This window comes from Esox lucius, chromosome 6 (assembly GCF_011004845.1).
Source record: "Esox lucius isolate fEsoLuc1 chromosome 6, fEsoLuc1.pri, whole genome shotgun sequence".
NCBI classification, from domain to species: Eukaryota; Metazoa; Chordata; class Actinopteri; order Esociformes; family Esocidae; genus Esox; species Esox lucius.
In genome coordinates, this window is record NC_047574.1 from 17,177,814 (window position 1) to 17,192,731 (window position 14,918).

General features: G+C 38.8%; 1 protein-coding gene across 2 annotated transcripts; it reads left to right on the forward strand.

Annotated features, from left to right (window-relative positions):
- The first annotated feature begins 64 nt into the window (after positions 1-64).
- Positions 65-14,586, forward strand: abraxas2 (abraxas 2, BRISC complex subunit). 2 transcript variants are annotated; one of them, XM_010869938.3, is made up of 9 exons: positions 65-232; positions 7,451-7,541; positions 9,605-9,641; positions 10,992-11,058; positions 11,203-11,393; positions 12,211-12,333; positions 12,432-12,516; positions 12,635-12,752; positions 12,983-14,586. In XM_010869938.3, exons 1-9 carry the CDS (start codon positions 161-163, stop codon positions 13,528-13,530), a joined length of 1,332 nt encoding a protein of 443 aa, XP_010868240.2. In that variant the 5' UTR covers positions 65-160; the 3' UTR covers positions 13,531-14,586. The 2 variants fall into 2 exon arrangements, with proteins under 2 accessions (XP_010868240.2, XP_010868241.2); XM_010869939.3 differs by having other exon boundaries at positions 12,214-12,333.
- Positions 14,587-14,918: the final 332 nt, after the last annotated feature.

Genomic DNA, 14,918 nt, shown 5'->3' on the forward strand with positions numbered 1-14,918 from the left:
TTGAATGCAATTACGTATTAGTCTATGTAAAATGAGATAGGTCTGCTGTCGTAATATACAAAATAATTCGAAGTTTCACAGGATGTAGCTAGTATGACACCCAGCAGATGAGCGAGTGTAGCGTGCAACCGCAGGGTTGGATTGCTGGGATGTTTCCATCATGGCGGCATCCATTTCGGGCTATACTTTTAGTTCTGTGTGTTATCACAGTGCTAACAGCAACTCTGATCATGTAAGTACAGAAAATGTGTTTATGAATAGTTAGAGTGCACATGTTTGTTTATTGTAACTTGGTTTATGCCTGTACCTTATTCTCAACATAAAATAGGTATTCTAGTGTCATAGCTAGCTACGTTCAGACATTGCTATGCTAGTTATGTGTCAACCTAAGTAACTTCCGTGGTGTCGACTGTCAATGCAATAATGATTGGGTTATAACTGACTTTGTTCCTTGGCTGACTGTATTATTTGCAATTGCATCAACTGCAAATCGATAATAAAAAATAAGCTAGCTATCGTTGGCTTCTGGTCCTGTCATCATGGACGTAGCTAACATTAACTACAGGTTATGTTTCCGCAATAGCTAGCTAGCTAGCTAGCTTTACAGCTAAATTAGCCGGTTAGGCACGGTGAGTAGCTAATGTCAAACGCATTAACTGGCTAATAAAGTACCATATCTCTTACTAAACCATGTTTGTTTCATTTTCATGTGTATACTTTAAGTCAGTATTTAGATATGGTAACCATACAGGTCTCTTGTAAGCTACTTCTAGTTGTTTAGGAGGAGGAAGTGAAATCTGATAGGCTAATGAATTCCAAATAATATCAGCGTGAATTTAGGCCATAATAGTTCTGATTTACCACTAAAATATTGCGTTGAGACCATGGGAATAGAAGACATTGACTCTGCAGAGCATGTAGTGAGTCAGTAAGTGACACAATCTACCGTTGTTGCTTAGGTAGTTGAAAGTGGAACTGACAGCATTTTAACGTTTCAGAAAATAAGCAAGAATCAATTCAAATATCACAGTACATTTTCATGCTACAAAGCCATCTTTATATGAAGTAAAACGTTAGATTTGACTCAACATTAAATGACATGGAGTAAAGCATTGTTGACAGAAATGACTAACGCCGTTTAGTTAATTTAATTATCATTGCGAGACCAGGGACAGAATCCTGTTTGTTAGCATTCCTTCCAGTGGTTAAGCAAGCAGCATGACAAGAACCGGAATATGATTGGATTTGCTTCAAAAGACATCTCAGGATCGACTGTCCCAAGTCCGCTAGGTGTGGCTGCAATTTAGCTAGGGCTGATTTTATTAGAAAAACAAGTGCAACTAAAAAAAATACAATATATTGCTTGGTTGTCAAATAGGTGTGAGCTTGTCAGATGATTAGTACTCTACATAGTTTGCAGCTTCCCAACATTTCAATGTTTTTGTTTAAATTAATCACTTTTTGGGACAAAACCAATTAAATAAAACTGTCAGTCAATACAAATTAGTAATGATAATCATGAATTAGTAATAACATGACAAGCTGATCTATTTTTGGAGGTAGCTTGCTACAGCTGGATTTGTAGTAGCCTGTACGATCTGAGAGATCTTGCTCTAGTTATATTATGTTCTACTGTTGTTGATGTGTGCAAATTGTGGAAAGACCTGTTCCTGGTTGTTAGATCTGGACGGGTATGTTTCCAAATACATAAGGACTCCTGTGTAACTACATTGTTAGAGAATGGAGCTTGGTACGCCAGAGGTACAAAAAAAGTTACATATGTAAATATGAAAGCACTCACTACCGTCTGGATGAGTGTAAGTTAAATTACATTTAAATGTGGTATGTACACTGAACCAAATTATAAACACAACACTTTTGTTTTTGCCCCCATTTATCATGAGCTGAACTCAAAACCTGCGTGAAGTTGGCCCCCCACCCAACGCAAAACGTCAAACTGTGCTCAATCGATTGTGCTCCGTTTGCGCTGTAAAAAGTTTCGTTTGTGCTGTTTCGGTTTTTTAGATATTTTTAGGTCATTCTGAGGTCACTCAGCCCCCCCCACATGCTCCAAATTCACCCAACATAGTCTTGTTCGTTTGTGCTGGTAAAAGTTTCGTTTGTGCAGTGTTGGGTTTAAAAATATTAGACATTGAATTATAGACGATGACGTCACCAGCCCCCCCACATACTCCAAATTCACCCAAAATAGTCTCATTCGTTTGTGCTCTGTTTGTGCTGGTTTGTGCTGTAAAAAGTTTCGTTTGTGCTTTTTCGATTTTTTAGATATTAAAATAATATTTTTAGGTCAATCTGAGGTCACTCAGCCCCCCCACATGCTCCAAATTCACCCAAAATAGTCTCGTTCGTTTGTGCTGGTTTGTGCCGGTAAAAGTTTCGTTGGTGCTACGTTGGGTTTTAAAATATCAGAAATGAAATCAAATTAATGTTAATATTTATTAGGCATATAGGCTACAAATAAGGCTGACTGAATAAAATAGATAAATAAATTTTCACAAGATCAAAAATAGTTATAGACAGCTCTTTTTGTGAAGTTAATCAGTAGCCTATAGCCTATGAGCATTATCAATTTTGAACAGTTGTGCTGCTTATTGTTGTTCTTTTCTTCTTCTGAAAACCAATATATACAACAATTCAAAGATTTTGGTTAAGTAATGTAGCCTATATATATATATATAAAAAATACTTATTTAGCAAGGACGTAATAAATTTAATAAAAGGTTGATCAACATTGATCAAAATTAAGAACCTTTCTTAACTGAGCACCAATAATAATTAAGCATACAATCAACATTTTACTATGATTTCTAATGACTTAAGTGAAATTGAAAACTTGAGTAGGTCTAATGATACAGGAAATTCTGCTTTTACATCACAGGAATAAATGACAATACAATATAATATATAACCGAAAATAGCTACAAAATAGCAAATAGCTTGTTATAATATTTCACAATATCAGTGTATGTTTAATATAAAAAAAAAAAGCCATAGTGAGCTTAAGAGACATATAGGCCTATAGGCCTTTACAATACACATGTATATTAACACAGCAAACAGATAGCGAAACCGCTATCCCACCACCACTGTCAAGTTTTAAAAAAAACATAGACTATTGGATTTTCAAAATATGATTAATTTAAAAATGGCCTGTTTGATATACAAGGTCCTTCACTCCCTCGCTCCGCCACCTCTGAAGGACTTTATTAAATCTAAAGAAAATTCTTTGAGGATCACGCAACCCTCTACCAGAGGAGACTTGATAATACCTCACAGGCGCACCACCTTCGGTCAGACGGTCCTGTCTGTCCGGGGTGGGAACCTGTGGAATAGTCTTCCTCTAACATTAAGAGAATGTACTACATATAGCTCGTTTAAAGTCCAGTTGAAGAAATGGCTATGGGAAAATCAAAGTTGCACATATTAGTATGTATGTTTTATCCTTTTTTAAATTGTTTTACTTTGTAATGTGTATATGGATTAGTGTTTGTGAAGTTGAATGTAGTTTTGTGTGAATATTGTATATAGGATTTAGCAAATTTATGAACTGACTGTAGATGTAAATTTTATTTTGCAATGTTTTTGTGAGCTGTGTGATCTTAGCTCGTGGGACTACGGATGGAAATTAGCCCTTGGCTATAATCCGGCATTTTTACATGCATGTACACCATGTTTTGTTCATTAACATGCACTGTCCCAATCAAATAAAAGTAAAAAAAAAAAAAACAAGATTATGGTGCATGTATTTGTGACAATTTTTATATTATTAACAAAACACAGCATACAGTAAGAAAAACACTTACCTTGAAGTTTATGTTGCATCCACACATCCTGTGATCCGCATCAGGGTTCGTTAAAAGTTGAAAACGCACAGGATAACAGTAACCTATAAGTGAATATTGTGATTTGGTTTGCTGATTCTTTAGGTCTTACCTTTTTACTTCAACTAGCCTACTGTTAAAAAAAAGTGGGCTGGTGCACCAATTATAATTCTCTCTCATTCAGTGTCTTTCCCATTCAGTTAGTTGTGCACAAACGGAGCACAAACGAACGAGAATTTGGAGCATGTGGGGGCTGGTGACATCATCAACAATAATTTAATGTCTAATATTTTAAAACCCAACGCAGCACAAACGAAACTTTTACCAGCACAAACCAGCACAAACGAACAAGACCATTTTGGGTGAATTTGGAGCATGTGATGGGGCTGAGTGACCTCAGAATGACCTAAAAATATTATTTGAATATCTAAAAAACCGAAGCAGCACAAACAACTTTTTCCAGCACAAACGGAGCACAAACGAACAGAATATTTTGGGTGAATTTGGAGCATGTGGGGGGGCTGGTGATGTCATCGTCTATAATTCAATGTCTAATTTTAAAACCCAACGCAGCACAAACTAAACTTTTACCGGCACAAGCGGAGCACAAATGATTGAGCATAGTTTGACGACGTTTTTGCGTTGGGTGGGGGGCCAACTTCACGCAGGTGAACTCAAAGATCTAAGACTTTCTCTATGTAAACAAAAGGCCTATTTCTCTCAAATATTGTTCACAAATCTGTCTAAATCTGGGTTAGTGAGCACTTCTCCTATGCCGGGATAATCCATCCACCTCACAGGTGTGGCAAGATTCTGATTAGACAGCATGATTATTGCACAGGTGTGCCTTAGGCTGGCCACAATAAAAGGCCACCTTAAAATGTGTAGTTTCCCATTTTATTGGGGGGGTACGAAAACCAGTCAGTATCTGGTGTTACCACCATTTGCCTCACGCAGTGCAACACATCAGCTTTGCATAGAGTTTATCAGGTTGTTGATTGTGGAATGTTGGTCCACTCCTCTTCAATGGCTGTGCGAAGTTGCTGGATATTGGCAGGACCTGGAACACGCTGTCGTGTACGCTGATCCAGAGCATCCCAAACATGCTCAATGGGTGACATGTCCGGTGAGTATGCTGGCCATGCAAGAACTGGGATGTTTTCAACTTCCAGGAATTGTGTACAGATCCTTGCAACATGGGGCTGTACATTATCATGCTGCAACATGAGGTGATGGTCTTGGATGAATGGCACAACTATGGGCTTCAGGATCTCGTCACGTTATTTCTGTGCATTAAAAATGCCATCAATGAAATGCACCTGTGTTCGTTGTCCATAACGCACACTTGCCCATACCATAACCCCACCACCACCATGGGCCACTTGATCCACAACATTGACATCAGCAAACCCCTCACCCACACGACGCCATACACGCTGTCTGCCATCTGCCCTGTACAGTGAAAACCGGGATTAATCTGAAGAGTGCCAGACAGCATCAAATGTGAGCATTTCCCAACTCAAGTTGGTTACGATGATGAACTGCAGTCAGGTCGAGACCCCGATGAGGACAACGAGCATGCAGATGCTTTTATTGTGGCCAGCCTAAGGCACACCTGTGCAATAATCATGCTGTCTAATCAGCATCTATATATGCCACACCTGTGAGGTGGATGGATTATCTCGGCAAAGGAGAAGTGCTCACTAGCACAGATTTAGACAGATTTGTGAACAGTATTTGAGAGAAATGGGTATTTTGTGTACATAAAGTCTTAGATCTTTGAGTTCAGCTCATGACAAATGGGGGCAAAAACAAAAGTGTTGCGTTTATAATTTCGTTCAGTGTATATACAAACCCGATTCCAAAAAAGTTGGGACACTGTACAATTGTCAATAAAAACAGGAGACATGTTGCTCAAGTTTATGAATAGGAATATTGTCCCAATCTTGTCTAATACAGGCTTCTAGTTGCTCAACTGTCTTAGGTATTTTTTGTCGCACCTTCCTCTTTATGATGTGCCCAATGTTTTCTATGGGTGAAAGATCTGGACTGCAGGCTGGCCATTTCAGTACCCGGATCCTTCTTCTATGCAGCCATGACATTGTAATTGATGCAGTATGTGGTCTGGCATTGTCATGTTGGAAAATGCAAGGTCTTCCCTGAAAGAGACGACGTCTGGATGGGAGCATATGTTGTTCTAGAACTTGGATATAACTGTCAGCATTGATCGTGCCTTTCCAGATGTGTAGGCTGCCCATGCCACACGCACTCATGCAACCCCATACCATCAGAGATGATCTTTGACCCAGAGAAAATGCCTGTGCTTCTGGATCCTGTTTAGATACAGCTTCTTTTTTGACCTATAGAGTTTTAGCCGGCAACGGCGAATGGCATGGTGGATTGTGTTCACCGACGATGTTTTCTGGAAGTATTCCTGAGCCCATGTTGTGATTTCCATTACACTAGCATTCCTGTATGTGATGCAGTGCCGTCTGAGGGCCCGAAGATCACGGGCATTCAGTATGGTTTTCCGGCCTTGACCCTTACGCACAGAGATTGTTCCAGATTCTCTGAATCTTTGGATAATATTATGCACTGTAGATGATGATGATAACTTCAAACTCTTTGCAATTTTTCTCTGAGAAACTTTCTGATATTGCGCCACTATTTTTCGCCGCAGCATTGGGGGAATTGGTGATCCTCTGCCCATCTTGACTTTTGAGAGACACTGCCACTCTGAGAGGCTCTTTTTATACCCAATCATGTTGCCAATTGGCATAATAAGTTGCAAATTGGTCCTCAGCTGTTCCTTATCTGCACATTTAACTTTTCCGGCCTCTTATTGCTACCTGTCCCAACTTTTTGGAATGTGTAGCTCTCATGAAATCCAACATGAGCCAATATTTGGCATGACATTACAAAATGTCTCACTTTCAACATTCGATATGTTATCTATATTCTATTGTGAATTAAATATGAGATTGAGATTTGTAAATTATTCCAATTCTTTTTTACTCACAATTTGTACCGTGTCCCAACTTTTTTGGAATCGGGTTTGTATTTGAAGTAAAACATTCAGTTGCATTTTATGATTTAACTGAATGCTTTCAAATTATTTCAAGTCAGAATCAGAGAGTTTTATTGCCAAGTAAGTTTCACAACAAACTATGAATTTTGGTGCAGCAAAGAAATACAAAATAGACTGAGCATTAATAAATTACTAAATAATATACTACAAAATATGTAAGGTGTAAGAATTGTCCGGTTGAAGGTTGTGTGTATGTGGGGTGGGTCATAGATTTGTCCAGTTGAGGGTTGTGTAGGTTCCCTCTATTGGAAAGTGTATTGCAAAAGCTCAACAAAGAGAATCAAGGAACCTTCAAGGTAACTAGCTAGGGACACAATTGTGGAAAGGTGCAGATTTTGTACATTTTGTAATGTACAAAAAAGAGTGGACTTAATAAGTATCAAGTTTTCTACACTCTTTGTTGAAAGAGTCATTGTAGTATTTATAGTTGAATTGCATTTTTGTACAGTATGTTAATGACTTTCTCTGTCTAAGCCTTTAAAAAAATATATATATATTATAAAACGTTTTGCTCCTACAGGAGGGCTTCCTCTTAGGAGAAGTAAGGCAAGAGGAAACTATCAGCATCAGCGATACGCAAATCAGCAGTGCTGAACTCCTTCAAGTAGTAGGTAAGGCCTTGGATGGCAAACATACAGTAAACATTGACACTGCTAAACGTATCTCCATGGAGTGGAGCACTGGGCCAATTGTGGGGACTTCATTTCCAAAAACATCAATTTTCTTTGAGTGAATTATTGTGAAATTGTAATGCTTAATGAATACCAATTTCAAACCAATGTCAAAGTAATGCTACTTTAACAGCTTGCCTCATCCACTTTCCAAATGCCCCATGCTGGGATTGATCCAATGATCCCCTCACATGACTGACCGACTTTTCAATTTTCTAACCGTTTGAACTGTAGGGAACTCCTAAAGAGTTTGGACTGTGAGACCCTTTATATTCAAGGTCTTAGGATTTCAAATGGTACAATGCCTACTGGGTTACTGTGACTGTCTGTTTTTAAATTTGAGTGTATTGTCATCCATATTGGATTAATTGTTTTGAAATTACAACATTTTTGTAGTTGGTCCTGCCATTTTAAGGAGCCAGAATTATTTGGAAAGATTATAATGATATATAATCAAATAATATTTAGTACTGGTCACATATCCTTTTTCTTACAATTATTGCCTGAAGTCTGTGACCCATAGACATCACCAGGTACTTGGTATCTTCCCTGGTGATGCTCTGTGAAGCCTATACTAAATACATTCTTTGGGCACTAACATGCACCCTCAATAAACAAATGTGCTGTAACTTCCTAAATGTTTTTGTCATGGATGAAGAAACCCTCAATTTAAAGCTGACAGTTTGTACTTAAATCCAAATCATTGTATATTTTCATATCCAAGTGCCGTACTACAGAGCAACAAAACAGTGAACATTTACACTACTGTTCAAAAGTTTTGGGTGACTTAGAAATGTCCTTATTTATTTCAGCCTTTCTGAGTGACCCCAAACTTTTGAACAGTTGTGTGTATATAGCTGTATATTTCGATTACTGCATCGAAATATACTGTAAACTTTTAAGCTACTTTGGGAGACAGGACATTTTATGTATGTAATTGCATTACATTTTTTGGTTGCTGATATCCATACTTTTCAATCAAACATTTTTCAAATCCAACCAAATGCCTTTTCCATGTTTCTGTTGATTTAAAATGACTACCTTTCTGCCCCAAATGTTCCCTGAATGTTAACTATGAAAAATTGTAGAATAATAGAATCAATCAAGATGCAAAATTACCTAACACTTCTGTTCCAATAAATACATGTACATAATTAATGCAGCAGTTAAGTTGAAACTTACATTAATGAGGAGACAGTTCAGGAGACAGTAAACTAATAAGGCAAGCAGCAGAGAGCTTTGTGGAGTTAAAACATGAATCAGCAGCCATGGCATAATCAGAGATGGACAGCGAATGTTGTAGAATGTAATTTGAGTAGGCTTCATTTTAAGAATTGGCTTCACTTAGAACAAGATACCTTTTATTGTAGGCTTTTTCCAATCTCTTAATTCGATAGTTTGGGGTGTTGGCACTGAACTCAATTATCACATTTTCCAGATTTAGGTGAGCTCATTGCCATACTCCTGAACTATCTGTTTAAGAAATTAGAGTTAGGACTTCTTGTTTTAGAGACATAATTAAGCTATCCATAGATTTTTCAGTAGTTGGCTTCAGTAGTAAGTGTTTCCTTACTGTCACCATGAACTCCTTGAATGTGTGTGTCTGAGTGGTTTGGCCAAAATCAGGATTTGAAATGAGGGGTTTAATTGCTTTGTATGATTACTTTGTTGTCCATAAACTGATAGGATTTTCATGCTAGCTATCTGTAGTTACAGTAGCCACTCAGGAAGTGCTAGAATGTTGCGCTGAACAACAACAGATCTGATTGTTTGACAGTGCCACCCTGAAATGGATGCTGTGGCAACTGCTATCTAGCATAAGATAAAAAACACAGTTATCTGGAACAAAGATGCAGCCATTTTTCATGTAACAGTCAATCTGTAATAGGACTGTTTTGGAGTACAACACCAATGCTGTACGTGGCTCTGACTGTCTTCATTTTTACATAATTTAATATGGAGTTGAATAACCATGCATTTGCTGTTTTCTTTGTTTAAAACAGAAGTCCACAATCATGAACCCTGTGCACAGCTATTTAGGTAAGAGTTTATGATTTCAAGTTATGTGAAATCTGTGCTCTTTAACCCTTTGTACTGGTGGATATTGGCCTATATGGATAAAAACATTTGAAATCTTTCTTAAAATACATTTAAAACACATGCATAACCATGGTAGTAGTTGGAAGAAACTTTGGAGAGTAAAGGAAATTCAGACTATAGGTGATGACCGCAGTTCATCTGACATTTGTATTTGCAACACAGTCCTGCATTCTAACATTCAGTTACTGTTGTTTGCACCATCTGAAAATATTCCATTTATAAACTGCAAACTGGGTTAGGCGGACATCATATTGTTTGTTTGCAATAGTATAAGATTATCTTAACATTAGGCTTTCACAACAACCTTGGAAGAACCACAGGTTTGGCACAGAGTAATAAGTTGTAACTGCATTCCACTGTGAGTTCCACTGAAGTTTCTAAGATTCAGAATATGACAAAACTGGCTTATTCTGCTTATGACAACCAGGTATATGGCATGTCACCCTAGAACACCTTAAAACTTCCAGAGGATGTCATTATGCATGTCATTCTTGTCACTGTACATGAAACAAATTTCAATATGGGAATCGGAAGAGCACATGTAGAGTCTTGTGGTGTGGGTTTATTATAATCCTCAGTGTCTACTCTCAATTTACAGCTTTCCCCTCATCAAAGAAGCATTGTTAGATGAAGGAATAGAGGAATGTTTTGGTTGGTACATATTTGGAAGGTTTTCAGTTGAAAAACCATGTAGAGCCTGAACTCTCAAGTTAAACAAATATATACTCCAAGTAGTGATGGCCAAACGAGGCTTCTTTAGCATTATTTTTGCATCAGGATATTATGGGGGCAGCACTGAAGATTTTCTTCATCACAATAAAAGACATAATTGAAATGTATATGGCCATATATTTAACAGTCTAGTCTGTAAAAAAAGAACAGACAAGAACAATATTGGAACAGGCATTAAACATAAAATGACAGACTAGATTGTTAACTATACTGCCTTATATATTTCAATTATGGCTTTTATTTTGAAAAAGAAAATCTGCGTTAGCTCTACTAGCATAATATCCTGCTGCTAGAAGAACATTAATGAAGCCTTAAATGGCCATCACTGAGTGCCAATGTTGAATTCTGCAGAATTAGCATTAAAAAACATGACCAGTGGTTGAGAAAAAGGAATAAGCTACTTTGAATATAATTACAAACATGTTCACTGAGTAGTTACCTGAAATGTATTATATGTCTATTTCTCACTTTAAAAGGGTCTTATCATGACAGCGAAACTTTGAGTAATGCAGAGCTAATGTGGGAGAATGTATTTTATTTTCACCTTTTTCCCAACAGCTTTTATAATTATGCCGGACTAGTCAATGAAGAGAATCTTAACAAAATTCTTAAAGAAAGGCGGAAAGTGAGTATTTATTATAGGTTTATTTGTATTAACCTACATGGCAATTTATTGGACAGTTGTATAGCATTATACACTGTTGATCTCCTTAATATACTGTCTGGGCATCTTCAAAATGACTTTTTTCTACTTGTCCCCCCTATGTAGAATGTCATCGGCTGGTACAGATTTAGGAGGAATACGCAGCAGCAGATGTCATTCAGGGAACAGATCATCCACAAGCAGCTGACCCAGCTCCTTGGTGTGCCCGACCTAGTCTTCCTCCTCTTCAGCTTCATCTCCACAGCCAACAACTCCACACATGCCCTGGAGTATGTGCTGTTCAGACCCAGCCGCAGGTAGAACTACCCCCACACACCGTACCAAACGGCAGGCACATGTATCAAAAGATGGCAGATTATTTCAGACCGATTTTGCATTGGCATCCAATCTGCAAGTCATTTCTATTATAAATATATTTTTTGCTTGAGTCGTGTCTTAATGTTTTTTATTGTTATTGTTTATTCTCTGTTGCAGTATTGTTGATAGTTATTTTCTATCAACCTTATTTACTACATTTCTATCCATGTGTTGTTTTATAATTATACGTTTTCTATTCATTTTGTCATAGAAAGATGTATATTGAAAGATAACTTTTGTAGGATTTTATTTAGTATTTGTTGAAATTTGAAGCTTCATCAGAAGGACTGTTTTGTGTTTTTTATGCCAGGGTACACAGATACAGAAATGACATCGGTATCAGCCGATTGCGTTATGAATTTCAATTATCAGTATTGGCTACGCATTTGTTGTTTCATCCCTGTTGTACATTTCAGTACTAAAAAAAAGAATCATTATATTCTAACTAATACTCCTTGGTTAAAATCTGGCTACAGTGGCAAAACCACATAATACCTATTGGTGAAGTGTAGCCTAGCATATAAGGAGTTACCGGTTTCACATCCCTCAAGATATTCCACTGTCATTGGGCCCTTGAGCAAGACCAATAACTTAACATGCACTCCATCCAGGGTCACTGAACTGAAGCTTGACCCAACTCATCTGTCTGCTGTCTGGGGTGTTGACCGAAAGCAGAAAACAATGACGTTTTTTGCTTTAACGTGTGAACAAGAAAAGCTCATTGTATCATGGCATTAATTGTCTGGTTCCACTCAGCAGGTACAACCAGAGGGTCACACTAAGCATCCCCAACCTGGGCAACACCAGCCAGCAGGAATACAAAGTCTCCTCTGTCCCCAACACCTCACTTAATTATGCCAAGGTTATCAAAGAGCATGGGTGAGTATCGCTCACATGTCAGCCCTGTCAATAAGTAATTGAAATTGCTTTGAGAGTCATGTGTTGATGGAAATGGTATTGTGCCCTGTGTGTTGCAGGGCTGAGTTCTTTGACAAAGACGGTGTGATGAAGGATATTAGAACGATTTTCCAAGTCTATAGTGCGTTACAAGATAAGGTACAGGTGAGTAGACCGCCAGATATGTCCTTATTTATTGCCTTTGGTATGTTGCATAATATGCTTTGGTTGACACCATAGCTGTGTATACTGATGTTGATTTTTTTGTCCTTTGTTTCTTCAGGCTGTATGTGGGGAGGTTGAGCAGAGTGAACGAGTGAAAGAGAAAGTCCAACAGGAGGTGAACAAACTAAAACAGCAAATTGCTCTCAGGAAACAAAAAAATGCAGAAGAGGAAAGAAGTATGTAACCCATGTGGCTTTGAATTTGACTGCGCATATTTGAGCTCTCGTGAAATTGAATTATGTATCAACAATCATTGTGCTTTCACCATTTTTGAGAAGGTATTTTGTAATGTGGTATTAAGCCAATGTATTCTTCATTTTTCCAGAAATGAAAGGTATTATTTTTAGTTGCTTATTAACCCTCCCCCCCTTTTATCTTGGCATGCTTGTATCTTTCCATCCTTCAGGGATCCTGGAGGCGCAGAACCCTGAGCCACTTCCCACTCCTGAGGAAAACACTGAGCCCCCAGAGACCTCCCTGCTGTCCCTTGTGGCTTTCAACACTCCATCCACCCCAGAGCGGCCAGGCCCTTCTGCAAACCCCCCTGCCTACGCAGACCTTCTCTCCTTGCAGGACAACTCGCTCCTCCCTTCCTCGTCCTCCCCGACCAGTGCTGCGCTGCTCCCCCGGCCCCAGGCTGTGGGCTCTCCCGGCCACCCTTCTCCAAACCCAATGGGTCTTGGTCTGGGCCTCAGTGTGGGCTCCAGCCCCGCTCCTAGTCCCAGTACGCCCTACCTGGGAAATGGGGACGGATCCAGCTCTGACTCCCTGGACAGACAGGCTGCAGGGCAGGAGGATGAGGATGAAGACGAGGATGAGGACAGTAGCGAATATGAGAACCTTGTGAGTGAGGTCGCACAGTTGCCCCCGGTTACTATCAATGTGTTGGCGCAGGGCCGCCCAGCTTCCCTTAGTCCGGACGGCGATGCCTCAGCCCGTGGCTCACAGACCTAGTAGAGGCTGAGCTTGGGAACATCAGGGGCCCAAGTAACTGACGCAACAACACAGGATGGCGTCCCAACCAATCAAAGATATGTCTTCATTACAGAGGAGGTGCTAGACCTGAAAATCAAAGGCAAGCACAGGTGGTATATTCCGTGATGTATTTCTGTTTGTCTTAGTTTGAATTTGCATTCTGGGAGGAGTGTTAGGCTTCATGGGCTTTACAGCTCTGTCTAGTATAGACATTGGAGCGTTGATACCTGGAGTGATTGTGTCAGATTTAGAGATGGAGGACGTTATAACACAATAAACGCCACAATAAACGTTTTGCCCAACCTCTCCATACAAATAGACCATCTCCGCTCTTCCTGGATCATGCTGCATCACATCTGCATCACCAGTGTTGAGTATCCAATTGTACCATTACCTCTTGCACTAGCGTTTTTTGCTCTTTTTTTATTTTTTTTTACAAATCATTTTGAAAAAGCAAAGGGAAAATGTTCAGCGGCCTTCCAATTTTTCTTTTTGGTGAGACAGGCAAGTGGTTCTTTTTTTATTTATTTTTTTTATTTTGTGATTTGCTTATAACAAAGAAAGAATAGATATATGTAAACTATAAAAAAAAAATTAGCCTGCACGGTTCTGAAGCTTAGAACTGTCATTAGTAGGATACATTTCCTTGAACAATGTATTTTATGAATCATGCAGTTGCCTATTTACAAAGAATATAGATTTGTGATCAAAGTTTTACTTTGTCTCAACTATTATGGGTGCTTATATAATTTTTTATGACACAATAACATTATTATTAATGTCACTTGATGTCTCTTATGAAATAACACTGAAACTGTATGCGCTTCGCAGCACTTAACACATTTAGCTAATTTCTTTGTGCTTTACCAATGCTGTTCAGTTGTGCCACTTATTTGGTAGTTTGACCATTGTGTGGGGATGACAGGGCGAAAACACGTACAGGAGCTTTCCTAACTGGACAATGCTGCTGTGTCTGAGCTAGCACTAAACAAGATACTGTGCTTCTACATAAACATGTCTGCTTCTTCCACCTTGTTTCTTTGCACTACTGGTTGTCTCCATTACTGCTGACACTCACTTGAATGGCTTCTCCCTAGATAATTCTGCTGGAAATATGTTCCTGCTGTGGCATCTGGGTAACAGCTTTGGGAACAAGGCATCTCTTGAATCTTGTCAAAACCAGTAGACCTCACACTCAAAGCTGATTGGGCTTATTGTGTATGGACTTTGATAATGTCACAGAAATGACTTGAGTCCAGTGCCTTCCATTTTGAAAGTAACGCCTGCTCGTAACTATATCCAATGCAAGCAACTGGAAAGACAGTTGTTCCAGTTGTGGCCATTTTCCTCCACTCCACAGTGTTATC

What these genes read in the sequence shown, in the direction of transcription:
- abraxas2 (XM_010869938.3), top strand. Translation starts at nt 161, where the DNA reads ATGGCGGCATCCATTTCGGGCTATACTTTTAGTTCTGTGTGTTATCAC. An exon ending in CTGTTCAGACCCAGCCGCAG is followed by an intron (nt 11,394 to 12,210) that starts GTAGAACTACCC and finishes GGTTCCACTCAG; the next exon opens with CAGGTACAACCAGAGGGTCA. An exon ending in AAATGCAGAAGAGGAAAGAA is followed by an intron (nt 12,753 to 12,982) that starts GTATGTAACCCA and finishes TCCATCCTTCAG; the next exon opens with GGATCCTGGAGGCGCAGAAC.